Source organism: Lactuca saligna, chromosome 9, assembly GCF_052625555.1.
Source record: "Lactuca saligna cultivar CGN05327 chromosome 9, ASM5262555v1, whole genome shotgun sequence".
Classification (NCBI taxonomy): domain Eukaryota; kingdom Viridiplantae; phylum Streptophyta; class Magnoliopsida; order Asterales; family Asteraceae; genus Lactuca; species Lactuca saligna.
In genome coordinates this window covers 166,729,804-166,750,981 of record NC_136425.1, presented here as the reverse complement: position 1 = coordinate 166,750,981, position 21,178 = coordinate 166,729,804, and the positions used below count along the sequence as shown (strand labels likewise).

Below are 21,178 nucleotides of genomic sequence, written 5' to 3'. Positions count from 1 at the left end.
GCCCACATCAAAAGTGGACGGCACAAGGGCCACCGACGTCGCTGTGGATGAGGCGTTCGGTGGTGGCTTCATCTTCTTCACAAAGGCAGTGTAGCGGCGACAACACTCCTGTCGGTCTTCGACGGTTGTTTATGACTTCACCGGTAGCAGTTTATGGCGATGAAACAGTGGCAATGGCATCGTTATCGGCAGTAAGGTGGAACGCCGACTCTCGGAGTCTAAGGCTTCAGTTGCGATCGTCGGAGCTTCACTTGATCGGAGTGTGAGAGGGGAGAACGGGATGTTGGCGGCTGAAAACATGAGTGGCGGCCGATACAAACGTAGGTTTAGGGTTCACTGATCACTTATATACCCGGTGCCTTAAAACACATTCCCATATTAACATAATTGATCCCTCCTTCCTTCTTTTCTTTCATAATAACTCCCTAAATTACCAATAAACTCTTCAGCCTTCAAATCTTTTCAATTTAATCACGAACTTACTCTTTTAACCCCGACTTATAAAATTCTTCACCAATTAGTCCGGGACTCACATTTACTAATTTATTTAAATAAACGGGGCGTTACAAAACTGACATTAAAGTTCTTCGTCCTACTCGCTGAGTTGTATGAACACTCGTCGAGTTCATCTTCATCCGATGACACTCATGCTTAGACTCGCCGAGTTGTATGAACAACTCGCCGAGTCTGTTCTTGATCTAAGGAGATTGCCTTGAACTCGCCGAGTCAGGGCATTGACTCGCCGAGTACCTCCATAGATGGGTTAAGCTTCCGACTCACTGAGTCACACCCCGTGACTCACTGCTCACTCGACATTACGAAAAGAGGGACAAACTCGGAGACTCGCGAACAGACTCGCCGAGTCATATGAACGACTCGCCGAGTCGTTGCCATGCACCCACTAAATACACGGATTTACTCGATTCCACTCCATGGCATTCATAGATCTGGACTTCTAGGACACAAATCACACGTAAAGTTTCCAACTTTACGTGTGGATATTCACCAATATGGATTTTAGGGCTCAAAATGCATTAAAAGGGTAGATCTAGGGCTAACAAGCAACATGGGGCCATAACAGATCTGAGCTCCTGGAGCTCAATCTTGCCTAGATCTAGAGGCCAAACATCTTATTACGACATATAATCCACATACAAGCTTGGGGATTTGACCAAGAAAGACCCAAATGAAGTTTTAAGCATAGAATCATGGGGAAAACGGGTTATACCTCAAAGTAACTGCTGGCAGAACACAATATGTGACAACCCCAAATATATTGCCGTTACAAACCCTATTTTCACTAACGGAATGCGTTAACATACGTTATTTTATGTAATATTTGGAATCATCAATATCCGAATATCTAATTATATGCATGTCTTAATCTCATCATAAGCAATATAACTCATACGTGTTAACCCAATTTAACCTAATAGAGTTGTATTACTTTTTCAACCACTTCACCCGGGTAAAAAGTTTTAACCCAGTTAACTTTAAGCATCGGGTAGCCGTGTATCGGGTACAATACCCGAGACATATAAAAATGATTGAACACTACAATAGAACTCTTTTACCACACTTACACCTCTCTCTCACTACTTTCTCTCTCTAGACTCGAAACCGGCCCCGAATCCGCTAATTTTTGACTTCCAAACGTAAGTACTCATCCTCTATCTTAATCTAGTGATCCTTCATTGAATTTAGGGGCCAAAATCATAGAAATCAAGGACCATAAAGGAGTTTACGGCCTAAGAAGCTCCTTAGGCCGTAAACCCCCAAAATCATGCCAAAGACCTTGTTTTTCCTTCCTTTAAGCTTATGGACTAATTGGGGTATAAACCTAGGGGACTTTGGACACTAAAACACAAAGAATTGGAGCTTAAAAAGGAGTTTACGGCCCAAGCTTGTGCTTAGGCCGTAAACACCTCAAACACCCCAAAAACCCTTGTTTAAAGTCCCAAAAAAAACTCATCTAGGGTGTTTGGCAATTTAGACTTGACAACAAGGAAGGCTTAAATGCATCAAACAACATCATTTCATGGCAAAAAGAGGAGTTTACGGCCAAGGCTAAGCTTGGGCCGTAAACACCCATGTTTTTGTGTCAAACAAGTCCCAAAACCCCTCAAATGCATGTAAGGAATTTAGCTAAGGCCTTTGGAAGTGTGTTGTACCATTTAACTTCACATTTGGATACAAAATGAAGAGTTTACGGCCAAGGATGTTCTTGGGCCGTAAACTCCCCAAAAGTGCATGCCAAATTGTCCCAAAACTCACTATAGGGCCTTCTAGGATTTATCTAAGGTGTATGAGACCATGTTGTACCATTAAAACATACATCTTGAAGGATTTATTTGAGTTTACGGCCCAAGAACAAGTATTGGCCGTAAACTCCCCAAAAATGTCACAAATTATGATGTTTAATCCCTCCCTACTAGTCCAAGACACATACCATTAATTTAAGGAAGTGAAATAAGGCCCTAATCATACATTTTGGAGTGTCACAAGAGTTTACGGCCAAGCCTAGGGGGCTTACGGCCGTAAACTCCCAAAGGATGGTCTTTGGGGCCATAAACTCCAAGGGATTGAGCTCATGGACCCTCCCGTAAATCATTCATGACCTTATACCACTCCCGGGAACCCTTTCTAGGCCTTAAAACCCCGAAAACGATGCTAGAATGTCCAAATTCTATAATGAAAAGCATAAGATGATTAACTTCTTGTAAAATACATATTTCATATGACATTAGGGTCCTAGGAGGTGCTCAAGTGGTTATTTGGTACCAAACGCTCAATCGACACATTTACCCGATTCACCCGATTTCCGCGATTTCAGGTGAGTTCATACCCCTTAAATGAACCTTTCAAATGTTTTATATGTTTTAGGGGGGAGATACAAGTTGAATATACATGTTTATGAAAAGTTATACAAGACTATTTTTCAGATTACAGAATTAATCACATGTGATTCACAATCTGTAGTTCAAATCACATGTGATTTATCACTATGCTTTATAAATAAATCAATTGTTTTCAAAACTATCTTGGATAAACAAACAAGTTTTAAATGTTTCGTTCGTACAACACTTTGGTTTAATAAAACTCCTTATAAGAGTGTAACCATACTAATATATTTATATAAGTAAGACTTGAAGGACTTAGGACCGATAGCTCGCCTTATTTCCTGTTTCTTGTTTGATTGTGGGCTTAGGGTAGTAGTTATCCGTCCGAATGTCATTGATTTCTTAGTTGTATATCTCGTATATTAGTAAGGATTACGAGTACTTCTTATCTCATTAGATGCCTAAATCACTAACCTGATTAGAACCACACACACTAATTTAACTATAATAGGTATAGTTAAGGACTCTATCCCTTGTTTCAACTACTATTCTACACTACTAAAATTCTCTCTATTATGAAGCAATACACTAATAAGAGAATACCATACAAGTTATACAAAAGACTACTACACTATAATACAAGAGAATGTACTAATCATGAAATAATTCATTAATCCACTACGAGATACTCTATACGCTACACACTACTCCCGAAGTTTTCCGATAGGAAGACGACACTATATGTATAGATCTATACGGGGCAGACGCTATTACATCCCGACTGATAACTTCAGTCCGAGCCGCTCAGGCCCAGGGATGCCTTTACTCTACCACACTATGCATGACTGGGAAGGTCATGAGGGTCCGCTATTACTCACACTATTGGTAACATACAAGAAAGACACTATAACCGCACTAAAATACTAAAATAAAGATGAAGTAATATCCCGAAGCAAATAAGTATCTAATACTAAATGATGCTGCACCACTATTATGTACTCCAGGAATAACTCACTATATTGCCTTACTTAATGGTGAGTCACTATTACACTTCTATGATAAATGGATTTCAAAGATAGAAACAACATATTTCTTAAAGATTTTCATTTACTATACAGTTCTGGGAAATACAGGATTTTCTAGGTTTTACCACTACTTATGATTGCAAACTTCAGTTTTCATACGAATGATTCTAATGCTTTTTATACAAGTACTCACACTAAACTCTTATGAACTCACCAGTTTTATGCTGATATTCTTTTCAAAATAACTTGTATCTTCAGGTCAAAGATAGACAGGTACAGCTGCAGCATTTTTGGAGAGGATGGAGTATGCAAGACCCATCTCTTATTTTTGTTTACTTTTGGTGTTTGTCAGACATTACAAAACACACTTGTAAATACACTTACTATGTAAATGAAATGGTTGTATGTTTCTTGCTTTTACTATTATACAATTGTGATGATACTGTACACTACGTCATCCACCCCGAAACGTATTCCGCCGTTATCGGTTTTGGGGTGTGACACAATAATTGCCTGGATGGCTTCCCTTCTTCTGGATCTACTTCCTTCCTCCTTCAAAACCTTCAAAAACACGCACAATAGCCTCCAACTCTCAAGGAACAGCTTAGAACGGGGGATACAGGGCTCTAAGGGTGAATGGGGGCTGGCTTGGGGCAGTTAAGTCGTTTAAATAGGGTGCAAACCCCTGAAACTTAGGGTTTCATCCAACAGCGGCGACTCGCCGAGTCCAGGATATGGACTCGCCGAGTCGCCAACTTAAAACGTGTCCTGGGTCACGTCCCTACTCGGCGAGTCGGACCTATGACTCGCCGAGTCCAAGGCTAAAATAGGAAATATTCGGATAAGATTTACATACCAGAAACCAGGTGCTACAAATCTCCCCCACTTATTTTAGACTTCGTCCTCGAAGTCTGCTGCTCGATCCTAAAACAGCTCGGGGTAATGCTCCATCATCTCGTCCATCGGCTCACAAGTCCATTCCGAACCCTTGCGGTGCTGCCATTTCACCTTCACTAATTCCACCATCTTGTTCCTCAAATCCTTCGACTTCCTGTCGAGGATTGCGACTGGGCGCTCAATGTAATTCAGGCTGTCATCAACCTGAATATCCTCCAAAGGCACTACTGCTGAATCGTCCACTAAGCACTTCCGCAACTGAGAAACATGGAAAGTGCTGTGGATCTGGCTGAGCTCGTCTGGCAGATCCAACCTATACACCACCTTGCTCACCCGGGCTATGACCCTGAACAGTCCGATGAATCGCGAGCCCAACTTGCCCCGCTTCCTGAATCGAATGACGCCTTTCCAAGGCGACACCTTCAGAAGAACCATATCCCCGACTTGGAACTCCAAATCGGATCGACGCTTGTCGGCATAACTTTTCTGCCAACTCTGAGCAGTCTGAAGTCTGCTCCGGACCTGCTGGATCTTCTCGGTCGTCTTGAGCACCACTTCGGTGCTCCCCATGACCCTTTGACCAACTTCACCCCAGCATATCGGGGTCCTACACCTCTGTTCGTACAGCATCTCAAAGGGAGGGCAGTCGATACTCGCGTGGTAGCTGTTGTTGTAGGAGAACTCAGCCAGGGGAAGATAGGTATCCCAGCTACCACCGAAGTCTAGCACGCACGCCCGCAGCATATCCTCCAGAGTCTGGATGGTCCGCTCGCTCTGGCCATCCGTCTACGGGTGAAAGGCGGTGCTAAAATGCAGACGAGTGCCCAACTCGTCATGGAATTTCTTCCAAAATCTGGAAGTAAAACGCACATCCCTGTCCGAGATCACCGATATTGGCACCCCATGCCATGCCACAATCTCCCTAATATAGATGTCGGCCAATTTCTCGGCCGATATGCTCTCCTGAATCGGAATAAAGTGAGCACTCTTGGTCAATCTATCCACGATGACCCAAATCGAGTCCACTCCACGTGCGGTCCTGGGAAGCTTCGTGATAAAATCCATCGTCATATCTTCCCATTTCCACAGTGGAATATCCAACGGCTGCATCTTGCCATGCGGTCTCTGATGTTCGGCCTTGACCTTCCTGCAGGTCAAACACCGCGCGACGTACCATGCCACATCCCGCTTCATGCAGAGCCACCAGTAATCCAGACGAAGATCCCTATACATCTTCGTCGCCCCGGAATGAATAGAGAATCGGGACTTGTGCGCCTCCTCCATCAAAATCTGGCGCACGCCTCCGTGATACGGCACCCACACCCTATGGTGTAGTGTCAATAGTCCTCGGCTATCATAATCAAAGGAGGAAACCTGACCCATCATGCGCTCTCTCTTCCGATGCTCCTCCTTGATAGCCTCCTGTTGAGCCTCCCGAATCTGCTCCAACATGGGAGTTACCACGGTCATCCTCAAGCAGACGTCCCTGATCGGTGCCGCCTTGCGGCTAAGCGCATCGGCCACCACATTGGCCTTCCCCGGGTGGTAAAGGATCTCGCAATCATAATCCTTCACCACATCCAACCATCGACGCTGCCTCATGTTCAGATTCGGCTGGTCCATGAGGTACCTCAAACTCTTGTGGTCCGTGTAGATGGTACACCGAACCCTGTAGAGGTAATGTCGCAAAATCTTGAGAGCAAAGACCACCGCCCCCAACTCCAAATCGTGCGTCGGGTAGTTCACCTCTTGAGGCTTGAGCTGCCTCGAAGCGTAGGCAATGACATGCCCCCTCTGCATCAGTACCGCGCCCAACCCAGAAACGGACGCATCACAATAGACCACAAAATCCTCTACGCCCTCTGGCAGGGCTAAGATCGGCGCCTCACACAATCTCCGTCTCAGCGTCTCAAATGCAGCCTGCTGCTCGGGTCCCCACCGAAAGACCACGGCTTTCTTCGTCAGCAGTGTCAGGGGTACGGCTATCTTGGAGAAATCCTGGATAAATCTCCGATAGTAGCCCGCCAATCCCAGGAAACTCCGAATCTCAGATGGAGACTTCGGGACCTCCCATCTCATCACGGCCTCGACCTTGGCCGGATCAACCAGAATCCCGTTCTGGTTGACGAGGTGTCCAAGAAATTGCACCTCGCGCAACCAAAACTCACACTTGGAGAACTTGGCATACAAGCTCTCCCTCCTCAGGGTCTCCAATACCTCTCTCAGATGCTCCTCGTGTTCCTCCCGAGTCTTGGAATAAACCAAGATATCATCGATAAAGACTATCACAGACCGATCCAGCATCGGTCTGCATACGTGGTTCATGAGGTCCATGAACGCGGCAGGAGCATTGGTGAGCCCAAACGACATCACCACGAACTCATAATGACCATAGCGCGTCCGAAACACGGTCTTCTACATATCCTCCTCCCTGACCCTCATCTGATGATAACCCGAATGCAAATCAATCTTGGAGAACCAAGATGCTCCCTGAAGCTGGTCAAATAGGTCATCAATCCTCGGAAGCGGGTAACGGTTCTTCACCGTTACCTTGTTCATCTCCCGATAATCTATACACATCCGATGCGACCCGTCCTTCTTCTTTACAAACAGAATCGGGGCTCCCCAGGGTGAACTGCTCGGACGAATAAATCCCTTGTCTAGCAGCTCCTGCAGCTGCGTAGATAACTCCTGCATCTCGGGAGGGGCCAACCGATACGGCGCCTTGGCTATCGGAGTCGCGCCAGGGACAAGGTCGATCCTGAACTCCACCTGTCGCTCCGGAGGTATCCCAGGAAGCTCCTCTGGGAAAACATCTGCAAAGTCTCGGACCACCGGAACCTCGCTCACTGTCGCCTTACCCGCCTCCCGGGTATCCATCACATACGCGACATATCCTGCGCATCCCTGCTGAAGGTAGCGCCTAGCCCTCGCAGCTGAACATACAGTGGGTCCATACTGAGGCCTCTCTCCATGAATCACTAACTCTCCCCCATTTGAGGTCCTGACCCGCACTAGCTGCTGCGCACAATCTATCACCGCCCCATTAGGGCTCAGCCAATCCATGCCTATAATCACCTTGTTCCCGCGCAACGGAATGGGAACCAAATCTACCAAGTAGCGCTCCTCAAACAAACGCAGCACGCAATCTCAAAATACCATCGATGCTCGCACCGATCGATTGTCAGCGATCTCCACTTCCAAAGGGCAATCTAACTCGCCTGATGACTCATGAAACTTCTTGCTAAGTGCAAGGGAAACGAATGATCGGGACGCACCCAAATCAAATAACACTTGAACTGGGAGGCCGTTCACATGGAACGATCCTAATGCATACATATACATATAGAGCACATATCAATAACATAACATCATAAAAATAAGATAGAGGGAAAGAATCATACCCGTCACCACATCGGGTGCGGTGCGTGCCTCCTCGGTAGTCAACTGAAATGCCCGACTCCTCACCACTAGAGCCTCTGCCTTGCCCTGCCGACCATCCGTGATCCGCATGGTCGCTGGAGTTGGCGCCTTCACTGGCGCTGCAACTGTCAACTAGGGGCAATTGGCCTTCTTGTGGCCCCTCTGGTTGCAGTGAAAACACAGCAACTCTGATGTCTGAATAGCTGAAACTGGAGTAGTACAATCCCTGCTAAAGTGCCCTGTCTTGCCGCACTTGTAGCAGCCTCCTGATCCCATCCTACATGCCCCCACATGCGTCCTGCCGCATTTCCTGCATCGGCTCGGTCCTGACTGGCCTTTCGGCCTACCATCTGATCCCTTGGGCTTCTTCCCCGAAGCCCCTCCTGCCTGACCCTCCTCTAGTTTTCGTTTCCGGATGTGCTCTAAATCTATCTCCCTCTCCCTAGCCCTGGCAATCATGGAGTCCAGGGTAGGGCAAGCCGAAAAGCTAACATGCTCCCGGATGTCGGCTCGTAGCATATCATGGTAACGAGTCCTCCTCATGTCCTCGTCACCAGCAAACTGGGGCACCAATAAAGCCCTCTCCCGGAACTTGGCGGTGATCTCCGCCACAGTCTCCGTCGTCTGCCTCATGTCTAGAAACTCCCTGGCCAGCTGCTGAAGCTCGACAGCCGGTGCAAACTCTGCCCTGAAACTGGTCACAAAGTCCGACCAGGTCATCGCCTCGATAGCTAAGGCTCCCAACGAGTCACCCACTGACTCCCACCAATCCCGGGCTCGGTCCCGTAAACACCCCGCTACGTACCTCACCTTCGACCCCTCGGGGCAGAAGCTAGTCAACTGGGCAGACTCGATATCTGCAATCCATCGCCTGGCGACAATGGGGTCTTTCACCCCATGGAAATCCAGTGCACCACTGCCCCTGAAGTCCTTGAAGGACAGTGTGCGAGATCCTGACTGGCTAGATGCCATATCGCTCCTGAATGCCCGTAGGCGATCCTCCATCAACTCCATGATCCCTTCCTTGATCGACCCAAAGAGAATAGGGGTCGACTCAAGGATGCCCCTGGTGATCTCTAACGCGATGAACTCACGTAGTCCCTCATCAATCGGCTCGGAGCCTGATCCCGAACCTGACCCCTCTCCTGAACCGCCATCTACCGGCCTCGATCGAAGTACCACCATTCTACAATACATCACAACAATCATTAGTGATACTGATACTTCCTGAGGGATCACAACTACTTACAGGTTCCCTGGTCTTATCTTGACCTTCCTTGGTTCGGGTACGGATCCTCTGCTTTCAGTAGTATGGGCCCATACTACCTTCCACATCTATCCGTACCTTCTCCAAGGAATGCCTCGACTCCACCAGATCCCCTTCACTACTGTTGATCTCTGCTATACTCATCCTAGGCTTGCCCTAGGGAGATCTCTAATTCTACTCTAACCAGTCCTCAGCTGCTGCAGGCCTCATTGTAATGCCAATTAGCCATTACCCGAATACCATCACATGTGACGAGGCTCAGATAATCCTTCGAGTACCCGACTCGTCCCTACAACGGTTGGACTCAAACAAGAGCTGCGCAGTAGGATCAAATTCGGCACTCTAAGATTATTCAATCCTGATTACATGTGACGTGACGCATTCGCCTAATGGCTAACTCCCATTATTCAGAGTCCCACGAAGCACGAAGCAAGCAGCATTCAGACAAGGGTAACAATCTCAATTAACTCTATCCACTTTCAGGAACTGAGCTAGCATATAGTGCTAAGCTCATACTACCAGGCATAACCTAATCAGGTTATCCTACTTACTGTCTACTCAATAACTAGCATGCAATTTCTCATACAACTGAAACACAAATAGTAGGCACATAAGGCATCACTCCTAGATCCTTAGTCCTATTCTAGCATGCTGTTCTACGAAAGCTGATAAACACAACATAAACTTGTATGGGTACTTTGGGGAATACTTACTTGAGCTCGGCCGGTCGCGCACATCACACACTTCGTTCTTTCTCAAAACTCTTTTCTCAATTTTAGAAAAAATTTTCTTTTAGAAAATCTTTTAATCCCTCGATTTGAGTTCAGACACTCCCGAAGATGTGTCCGAATCCCTCAAACCAGGGCTCTGATACCAACTTGTAACGACCCAATTTTCACATCCAAAAATTTTTGTTTAAAAACGTTACTTTAGAAAATATTAATAACTAAAACATCGTTTGATCAATCATAATATAAATTGAACCATGTCTGAAAACCACAACATACAACCAATCAGAATATCAGAGTATCAATCCCAGAAAAGCTCGTAAATGCGGAAACCGGAGAGTGTGTGTGTGACATGCTGCTACCGCGCCGGCTCCTTTCCCCTAGCTGAGGAGGTACCTGAAACCAAAACTGAAACTGTAAGCACAAAGCTTAGTGAATTCCCCCATAATACCCCATACCATGCATACATATAACAAACAATGTTCAGCTAGGAGTTACGGGCCTTGCCCACACTCGGGAAGATACGGGCTCTACCCACACTTCGCTAGCCGGGAGATACGGGCCTCGCCCATACTTGTGAAGATACGGGCCCTGCCCACACTTCGCGGTCGGGGAGATACGGGCCTTGCCCACACTCTAACCTCGGAGAGATACGGGCCCTGCCCACACTCAGCCGCTAACCCATAACATACAAGTATCACACAGACAACAAGTATAAGCAACTCTATCATATTAACACATATATCATACTTGACCTAACCCAGAGATACGGGCTCGGCCCACACTCTAGTACTAGCATCTCGTCTACACGGGTCGGCCTTGGTGCCTTAGACCCGTTCCTACTGGAAAGGAAACTCACCTCGAAATAGCTGCTGGTCTGTGTGGGAATTGATCACCTACTACTGCTGCTGCTGCTCCGGAAACCCCCCGGCTGTAATTCCCACAATATACTTAATCACACACTGCTAACTGTCATTTGGGTGAAAAGACCATTTTACCCCTGGTCTAGCTCTAAGTCAAATCAGAGTCAACTTTCAGTTGACCCGACTCGCCGAGTTGGCTCTCCAACTCGCCGAGTCCCTGTCTAGATGATTGTCCTGGGTCCCTGATTCTACTCGTCGAGTTAGGCTATGATTCGACGAGTTCTTCTTCTAAACTGACATTAAAGTTCTTCGTCCTACTCGCCGAGTTGTATGAACAACTCGCCGAGTCTGTTCTTGATCTAAGGAGATTGCCTTGAACTCGCCGAGTCAGGGCATTGACTCGCCGAGTACCTCCATAGATGGGTTAAGCTTCCGACTCACTGAGTCACACCCCGTGACTCACTGCTCACTCGACATTACGAAAAGGGGACAAACTCGGAGACTCGCGAACAGACTCGCCGAGTCATATGAACGACTCGCCGAGTCGTTGCCATGCACCCACTAAATACACGGATTTGCTCGATTCCACTCCATGGCATTCATAGATCTGGACTTTTAGGACACAAATGACACTTAAAGTTTCCAACTTTACGTGTGGATATTCACCAATATGGATTTTAGGGCTCAAAATGCCTTAAAAGGGTAGATCTAGGGCTAACAAGCAACATGGGGCCATAAAGCTAACAGATTTGAGCTCCTGGAGCTCAATCTTGCCTAGATCCAGAGGCCAAACATCTTATTACGACATATAATCCACATACAAGCTTGGGGATTTGACCAAGAAAGACCCAAATGAAGTTTTAAGCATAGAATCATGGGGAAAACGGGTTATACCTCAAAGTAACTGCTGGAAGAACACAATAATTGCCTGGATGGCTTCCCTTCTTCTGGATCTACTTCCTTCCTCCTTCAAAACCTTCAAAAACACACACAATAGCCTCCAACTCTCAAGGAACAGCTTAGAACGGGGGATACAGGGCTCTAAGGGTGAATGGGGGCTGGCTTGGGGCAGTTAAGTCGTTTAAATAGGGTGCAAACCCCTGAAACTTAGGGTTTCATCCAACAACGGCGACTCGCTGAGTCCAGGATATGGACTCGCCGAGTCGCCAACTTAAAACGTGTCCTGGGTCACGTCCCTACTCGGCGAGTCGGACCTATGACTCGCCGAGTCCAAGGCTAAAATAGGAAATATTCGGATAAGATTTACATACCAGAAACCAGGTGCTACAACTGGACTCGAAAATCGGTAGACTCGGCGAATCAGGGGCTGACTCGGCGAGTCGAGTCGTGAATGGAAGGACTCTGAGCATATGAACTCGACGAGTCAGTAGGCAGACTCGGCGAGTAGCGTTGACCTGGAAGGTTGACTTGACCAAGAGTTGACCAGTTGACTTCCAGGGGTATTTTGGTAACTATTGGTATTTATTGAGTTCAGTTGTTTGGTATTGACCAGTGGAAGAGTTCGTGTCAGAGGTTGGAGCAGCGTGATCTTATTTCTTCAGCCGATAGTTACAGGTGAGTCTTCTCACCATACCAATGGGTCTAAGGCACCAAGGCCGACCCATCTTATGTTGTGTGATATGATAGTTAACTTTATGCTAGGTTCTATGTTGGTAATTATGTGATATGCTAGTTGTCTTTGTGATACTTGCATGGAAGACCATGTGGGGTAGCCCATGGTATTGGATGTAAGACTATATCGGGTAGCTCATGGCAGTCCTAGGTAAAGACCATGTGGGGCAGCCCATGGCACACTGGTATAAGTCCCTGGGGGTAGCCCACGACATCCTTATAGGTTTATGTACGTGTTATGTGTATATATATATATATGTGTGTGTGTGTGTGTGTGTGTGTGTGTGTGATGCATGATATGCTATTTGGTTATATATGGTATTTGCAGGGAAGACCCCGGGGGAAGCCCGTGACATTGGATGTAAGACCATGTGGGGTAGCCCATGGCAGTCCTAGGTAAAGACCATGTGGGGTAGCCCATGACATTGGATGTAAGACCATGCGGGGAGCCCATGGCAGTCCTAGGTTAAATCCATGTGGGGTAGCCCATGGCACTATTACAGATATTATGTATGCAGGGCTTATGTGATATATGGTAGCTTTGATAGCTAACAATATATATGATATGTGGGTAGCTTTATAGCTATCAGGATATGTGATATGTGGTTTGTGTGAATGGTATGCTTTGGGAAACTCACTAAGCTTCATGCTTACAGGTTTGTTTATGGTTTCAGGTATCATCGTTTTGGAAAGGAAGAGCTCGGGTTGATCGCGGTGCACACACCTATGATTTCCGAAATGAATGATTTTGGGATAAACTCTGATAAACGATTTTACTGACTATGATTTGATTGTTTGAATTAAATGGTATCAATGTTTTAGTTATATTAAAAATGAATTTTTTTACCCCTGATTTTTGGGACGTTACAAGTTGGTATCAGAGCCTTGGTTTGAGGGATTCAGACATACTTGCGGGTGTGTCTGGACTCAGACTGAGGGTCTGTAAGGTTTTAAAGGAAAATGTTTTCAAGGAAAAGTTTTCTAAGAAACGAAAAGGTGTGGCGCATGCAATCAGTCGGGCTCAAGTAAGTTTCCCCAAAATACCCACAACTGTTATTTGTTATGATTTGCTTATGAATCTGAAGATAACATGCTAGTTAGGGCTAGGAGAGATGCCTTTGTATGTTGTATGAGCCCTTAAACTTGCATTCTAGTGCTGAGTAGTCAGCGATAGATTGGCCTGATATGTGATGCTTGTAGCTTTGGAATGTTGGATGCCATGCTAGAATGAGAATGAATATTGATATTGGTAACTGCCACGTGTATGTTTTAAAATTGTATACGGTTAGGATCTCATGGCCATAGAATAATTGGTGCGGCTTGTTTCCTGTTCTGTGTACAATTTGCATGCATAAGGCAGCTGTCAGCAAGGGTGGATGTGGACAACTTGGGTTGTGGTACGTGGGCCGGATATTCTATGATCGTTTGTGGGTCGAAGATTACCCTAGGACGAGCCTAAGATGAGATTGGTGTTAGGAGTGCGTCTGCACGAATGTTGCTTGCTTTGTGGAACTCTTTAGTGAAGGGAGTCAACTACTAAGTGGATGCGACGATATCCAGGAGGTAGATGACTGGCATCGTGAGGAGTTCCTCAGCAGCTGATGGCAGGGTGAGGTCGGGAACCTAGGAAAGCCTAGGATATGCTCCAGTGAGTAGTGAGGCGGTTCGTTGTGATTGGGAGCCTAGGGGAGACCTAGGTGGTTCTTAGGTGGATATTGTGCTGCTGTTTAGCAGACATTTAGTACATCAGGGAAGTAGGTGACTTAGAAGATTTGGGATGATTCTGGAGGAAAGTATGGATAGGTGTGGAAGGTAGTATTGGGCCCGTACTACTAAAAGCACAGGATCCATACTCGAATCGGGGAAAGTCTTGAAGAATCCAAGAAACCTGGAAAAGGAATTCGTGGTTATGAGTGGACTGTGGGGGAAAGCTGCAGTGCAGAATGCGGATGAGCACGCAAGGGGAAGGACCAGGGTTTGGTCCTGGCTCAGGTAGAGAGCCAGTTAGCAGAAGGACTGCCAGGATTGGGAGTTCGCATTGGATCTCTTGCATCAGGCGGTAAGGATTGATGGTGCGATCTATTGCACTTTCGGAGTTAAAGACTTTGTCTAGGGGATAGTTTGTAACTGGTTAGGAGCATAGGTTGCTCCATCTATTGCAGATCGGCCATGGACGATTGAGCATGTGAGTATGTCAGGTTGCGAAACCCTGAATGTTATGATTTTTAGAGTTCGAGAGCAGGGATTGATTAGGGTCACCTTTGGAAAAGGGGACCAACCCGGGTGCCTATAGTGGAGGATCTCGGGAGGGGGATTCAGGAGTTTGGATCAACTTTCGAGAGGCCAATAGGGCCGGATTCGGTGCAACACTTGCGAAAACTACGATGTGTGATAAAATGATGAGAGGCCTCGATGTTGTTGTCGTTTATCCATTCATCTAGCGGAGTATAGATGACGACCACAGACTCTTCTAGACAGTCCAGTGGAACGCTGGCAGACTCGCAACCTGTAGGTGTTGTGAACGATGTGTTCACCGGTGTACTCCATCCCCCTCATGGTTGCCTTTAGGAAATTTATTGCTGAGGAACCCCCTTACCAGTAGTGTCCATCCCGATGATGATCCTTAGGATAGGTCCCTTATGATAGGTGTTTAGGGACGTAATGTGAGGATAACGAAAATGGGTAATCGGGTTATTGTTGATTGATGAAATTAATAAACTATTTATTGTGGGTTGAAAACCCTATGTGCTCACCATGCTTCCAAGCCTGACCCACTCAGTTTTATGTATTACAGGTAGTGGCGCTCAAACATAGTTGTGATGTGTTGGGATGAGAGATTATGGATATAGGCCTGTAGATATGAAATAATGTAGTAACGGTTATATTGTATTGTTTATACTTATGTACTGTATCGAACATGACATCCCGAGTTTTTTAATGAAATACATTTCTAAGGAAATACTTTTGATAAATCTTTATCATATTATTGTTTTGGGACAAATTCCGCAACTCTTTTATTAAAAGGTTACTCTGATTTTGAAATAAAGTATAAACAAAAGCGGTCTTTTCTGGCCGTGATTTTGGGGATGTCTCACCTTCCTTGCTTCAATTTCCTTTGCACTCTTAGCTTTCTTCCTCCAAGATTCTCTTTTCCAAGCTTTAACACCACACCAAGGCACACACACACGAATTAGGGTTTTAAGGGGGCTCTCAAAGACTGTAAAGAGGCCAAAGGAGGCTAAGGCTCCTTTAAATAGAGGTGCTAACCCCGGGATTTAGGGTTTCCACTGCCAACTCCTACTCGCTGAGTCCCAACATGGACTCGTCGAGTAGGTCACTTAACATGCGATCCCATCCCGCTGCTACTCGACGAGTAGGTCAACCAACTCGTCGAGTAGAGCTCAACCCAATAAATCTTATTTAAGCAATACCTGAGAATCGGGGCGTTACACATTGCTCAAACAAAAAAAACCTATATCCGTTTTCTGAATCTTTTTTTTTATTGAACACCGTTCAACCATATAAACTCGATGACAATTCTTCACTAACCTGCAATCAAAATGTTTTTCTTGAAAAAGAAGAATGAGAAAGACATTATAAGCAAAACATTGATGTTTGGAGAGTTACATTCAAGATTGAGTAATACATACAAATCAAATATAAAGGTCAAATGAGAAATTGAATATAAAGAAAGAATAGAAAAGCTTCATTTGTTTTGGTTAAAAGAAAAAAATCATATTAAAATTACCATCGATGCGACATAACTCATTTCTTCAAATCATCATATTTAGATCGTGAATGCTTTAACTATATTAAAACTTTTGAATCTTAATATCTAAACCAAATGACGACTTTTTGTAAGAAAAATATATTAATATAACTACATATATAATGAAGGTTAAAGGGTGTGGGGGTTTCAAATGCATGAGGTGTTGAACTTATAAAGTATGATTTTCTTGGAATGAGATTATATGTGATTAATTACATTGAAGGTGAAAGGGTGTGGGGGTTTCAAATGCATGAGGTGTTGGCAAATTTTTATGAAGGTTTCAAATGCATGAGATTAACGAAAAAAAATGCTAATTTTATAAGTATGTATGATAATGATATTATGATTTGTCTGTTTGTTTTATATACGGTGCACTAACAATCCACAATTCATATGGACTTGTGTATTTTACTAGGATAGAATTGATCATGGGCTAAAGGAGATGGGCCAAATAGGTGACTGATCTTGCAAGGTTATAATAGCAAACGGACTAAAGATGACAAAGGACTGATTTAGTGAAATTCAAGGTAATAGATAAAGTAAGTGTTATATACATTAGGACTTTCTTTTTCGAACCAAATCACATGTCCAATGAAAGTAAATGACCAATTTACCCTTCTATTTACAAATGATGCCGAATGATAAAGCATTACGAGCATCCACATCCAACTGAAACACCATCCATGTGATTAGGAAATTAAACTCGATACAAATCATACCACATCCTCAGGAACCTGAGGGTTGTGTCTGTGCCTCTCTTCTTGGGTCACGACTGGACCTTTTGTGTCCACGGTTCCAACCGAACCCTGACCCTTACGCCTACTTTTCGAACTACCCCCACCCTGTCCCTGGCTCGCTATAATTCCCGACTGAAGTGCCTCAAGATACAATACCTTCACCAAATTCTTCAACTTCCTCCTAAAAGTTGGCAATCTAGACATCGAACCCACTATACCCTGCAACCTGTAATCAGAACATGAATTAGACTGAGACTGATACTGATTCAACAAGATGTGAAATATAACATACCGTCGTATGATAGCTTGTAGTTGTGCTCGTCTGACATGATCACCGGATGGGAAACCGGTATCATCCCAATCTTCCGGTCTCTCGTTCTTGTTCCTCATCACAAGCTTTTTCAAACAAAACTCCTCATCTTCACTCAATTCAAGCCCCTTGATTTGCTCCTTCATTATCAAAAGTGGCCCAATGAACCACTCAAATACTTTATCCCTCGGTAAATTTGTCCTCGTTAGCTCCACCTCATCCGCTAAAACAACAATTACAAATCATAAAACAAATCTTTCGCGACAAAAATTATGGGTGTCGCTAATGGTTAGCAGAACTTACAAATAATTAAACCTGAAGATTCAGATTTTGCTGAAGCAAGAAGACACTGTAATATAGACCATGCGGGTAATTTGATCCCTAGTTTCTTACATTTCCCCTTCACTATACATTCTTCAATGTCTTTAACTTCTATCAAACCATCGCGAAAAAGTATTCTTCCATTCACCTCACATGACTTGAACAACCAATCCCAAACTTGCACAGGTGTGTATTGTTGAAGAGCCTGTTTCAAAGTTTTTGAACGTTGTGAAACCAATCTTGACCCTCTTGAGCTTTCCTTTTCGTTCTTCATATCAATTGAATTCCTTCTCTCTAATCCATCAGATGCTTTCATGTTCTCACGATATCTTGGTCTGCAATTGAAAAGATTTTCAGAAAAAAACCCATCAAGAATACGATCAAATTTGAAAAGTAGCGACGATATATAGTTATATACGTATACCTAGGAAAGCATGATCCTTCTCTTAAGTAAAGCAAGTCGTTTGTGTACTCATCAAACAATGAAACCACAGCCACGGTGTACGCAAATCCAAACTTGATTGAATCTTCCTGAAAAAGAAAAGAAGATTTAGCGACATTGTGTTTAGAATTTGGAATTAGTGATGGGGTTCTGTTTTTTGGTCAAACCTGGTGGACGATTATGGCGCTATATAGAGCAAGACCAAAACTGGAGAAGAGAGATGCGATTACAGCTCCGGCGACTGCTAAAGGCCATAAGACGATGGCAAGTCCGGCGAAAGGCACACAGACAGTTTCCAAAAAAGGGCCTTCTCTCCCGATTAAGTCTTCTAATAGTCTCTTCCATCCGATAATCAACATGTATGGACTCTTCCATAGAGCAACGCCGGTTATCAGAGGTACATCGATGGCGATGGCGATGGGGATGATGAATAGACTCTTTGGCAATTTGGATAATCTGTGATGTCATCGGAAAAGTTCGGAAATCCATGAATTTTACAAACTGGGTGTTGTTGAGAACTATAAGAAAGATTGGATTTTTATCATTTTAGGAACCTGATGTCGACTGGTTTCTCGCCGGCGGGAATTTCTTCACTGAGATCGTCCATGAATGAGAAGTAAGAATGGAAGCAAAAATCTGTAAAATCTCGAACCACAGTGCAACTTCCTTCGAGTGTGGACCTACAGCCATCCTGAAGCAAGAAATCAGATGAGAAATCGATGACTCGTTAATCGGGATTGTTTGATGTTTGATGCTAATGCTACTTACAACAAAGCAATGGAAGCACTTGTCTTTGTGATCTGTGCCAATAACTTCAAAGGTTGCGATTAACGGAGAGAAAAACCCAAAACCTATTCCGCCGAGGAGGCTGCCGACGATGGCTACAACCGGCCATAGTACAAGAGGAAGAGGTAAGAACAGAAGAACAAGCAATTTCAACACCCATCCAACCCTTTTAGTCCTGCAAATTAAGTTTCCCAAATAGATCTGAGAATTGCGATATGACATACTAACTAATTGATTCTATGCATACTAAAAGTGTTCTAAGGAAGTTACTTGAGAACACAGTAGTAAGTCCAGAAGAAATGCGCCGGCCAAAGTCCGATGGCCACCGACGAATTTCCAACCACCATTATCACCACCACAATTGGGCCAATTATCACCCCTGCAACTCAAAGATTGTCAATTTCTTACGTGGTGATTGTGAAACTTCTCAAACATAAACTTCAAAATGGATTTTTTTTTACCTTTAAGCAGACCGAGAGAAAGGAGGAGGAGGAAGAAAGGAAGGAAGGAGATGAAGCTCCATAGTTTAGCGATAAACCCTCTTGGTACTTTCATTTTCTAATCAATCTAGAAACATAAGAGATTCAGTCGCAAATTACAGGGCTTTTTTTCGTTGGTGTGGATTTAAAGAAGACGGTTTTTCAATAACTCTAAAAAATCGAGCAATTATCAGGTTTTCTTCTCTTCGCCTTTTTCTGGGGTGTGCGATTTAGATTTAGGGTTAGGGTTTATCAAGAACTCGTGATTAGAAAACAGAGAGAGAGAATCTGCTCCTGATTCAAACAGAAGAATGAAAGGGGGGATTTCGTTTGTGTAATTTAGGTATCGACTGTATTAAACTCCAACTTTTCGTAAGTTCTTTTTCTGAAAAAAGCAAGGAAGTGGGTGAAGACAGGAGATTACGTGGAGGACAGCAATGGCTATTTTTTGCACGTGGCTGCCTTAAAATAGCTTCCCGCCACAACACCAATGACAGTTTACGCTACCACGGTTGTCGCGGCTTTTTGTCGCTTTCTTCTTAACTGTCGTTATTTTTCTCTTTATAATTTAATAATATAAATAATAGGTATAGAAAAAAACAGGGAAATTTGTACATACCTTACAACAAAAAATAAATTTAGATAAAATATGTTACACAAACCATAACATGGGTATAGACAAAAAGGATTTTGTATATACATTACAATAATAAATGAATTTAGAAAAAATATGTCTATAATACTGTTTTACAATTAGATTCCCTCAAACTCAAAATGATACCATTATGGATCAATCTTTTGACCTCTGTTTCATCTTTTGAATTCGGTGCCCATTCATATATGTCAGTGAGTATCATCTATGGTTTCCGTTTCCTTCATATTTAGGATATCGAATTCAACCGTACCCTATCTTCACCCATGTACATAACATTCAATGTTTCTCGTGCTTTCTTTGATGTGTGATTCTCTACAATTAACTAGTCTTTCGTGATTCCTTAATAGATGTAGGCAAGAGCCATCTTGTCTTTCTACACATGAATACCAAACTTTTTGATCCTGTATAAAGAGTCGCATAGATGCTTATAAACAACTAGTAGTGATTAGGTCATCCACATTGGGAGTTGCATGCAAGTTTAATAGATTAAATGTGAATATAATATAGAAGAGAGAGAGCGTGTGTGTGGAGTTTAATGACCATTCAACGGTGCAGTAGAATCGTAATGAAAATTTATGAATTTTTTAAAAATTAAATTGAATGTGTATATTCTTTTTCCTACATGACAATCCATAAAACTTTTCATTTGTTTAATCCATTGGAGATGTCATTCGTGAATCTATGATTAAAACTCAAGGGTGCTAAACTTAAATAAACGAACAAAAAATATTGACAAATTTTCTTATTTTCTTGTTATGTTATCAATAATATCATATTAAAGTAGTTATTTTATTAAGACGATGGTAACATAGAGTGGGGCATGACACAAAATTATGTGATTTTTGTATTTTTTTTTTTCGGTTATTTGATTTTTTGAGACTCTTATTTATTTTTCAATTTCACATATTATTTTTTTATATGTTTAAAAGGTTTATAAAATAAAAACAAATTATAATATCTATAACTTTTTTTTGTTAACGGCGTATCTTGTTTGGAATATTTCT

The 21,178-nt window shown here is 43.7% G+C and overlaps 1 protein-coding gene across 1 annotated transcript; it reads right to left on the bottom strand.

The window, feature by feature from the left end:
- Positions 1-16,955: 16,955 nt before the first annotated feature.
- On the bottom strand, positions 16,956-19,932 carry LOC145018729 (putative membrane protein At3g27390). Its single transcript, XM_078976586.1, has 9 exons — positions 19,502-19,932; positions 19,311-19,419; positions 19,023-19,215; positions 18,809-18,945; positions 18,422-18,710; positions 18,237-18,343; positions 17,795-18,147; positions 17,474-17,714; positions 16,956-17,407 (listed from the first exon to the last, which is right to left on the bottom strand). Exons 1-9 carry the CDS (start codon positions 19,593-19,595, stop codon positions 17,158-17,160), a joined length of 1,773 nt encoding a protein of 590 aa, XP_078832712.1. The 5' UTR covers positions 19,596-19,932; the 3' UTR covers positions 16,956-17,157.
- Between the last annotated feature and the right edge of the window lie 1,246 nt (positions 19,933-21,178).

Coding starts and splice junctions, on each gene's coding strand:
- LOC145018729 (XM_078976586.1), bottom strand. CDS start 19,595: ATGAAAGTACCAAGAGGGTTTATCGCTAAACTATGGAGCTTCATCTCC. Junction 18,148..18,236: donor GAAGGATCATGCTTTCCTAG/GTATACGTATAT, acceptor TTTCAATTGCAG/ACCAAGATATCGTGAGAACA. Junction 17,715..17,794: donor ATCTTCAGGTTTAATTATTT/GTAAGTTCTGCT, acceptor TTGTTGTTTTAG/CGGATGAGGTGGAGCTAACG.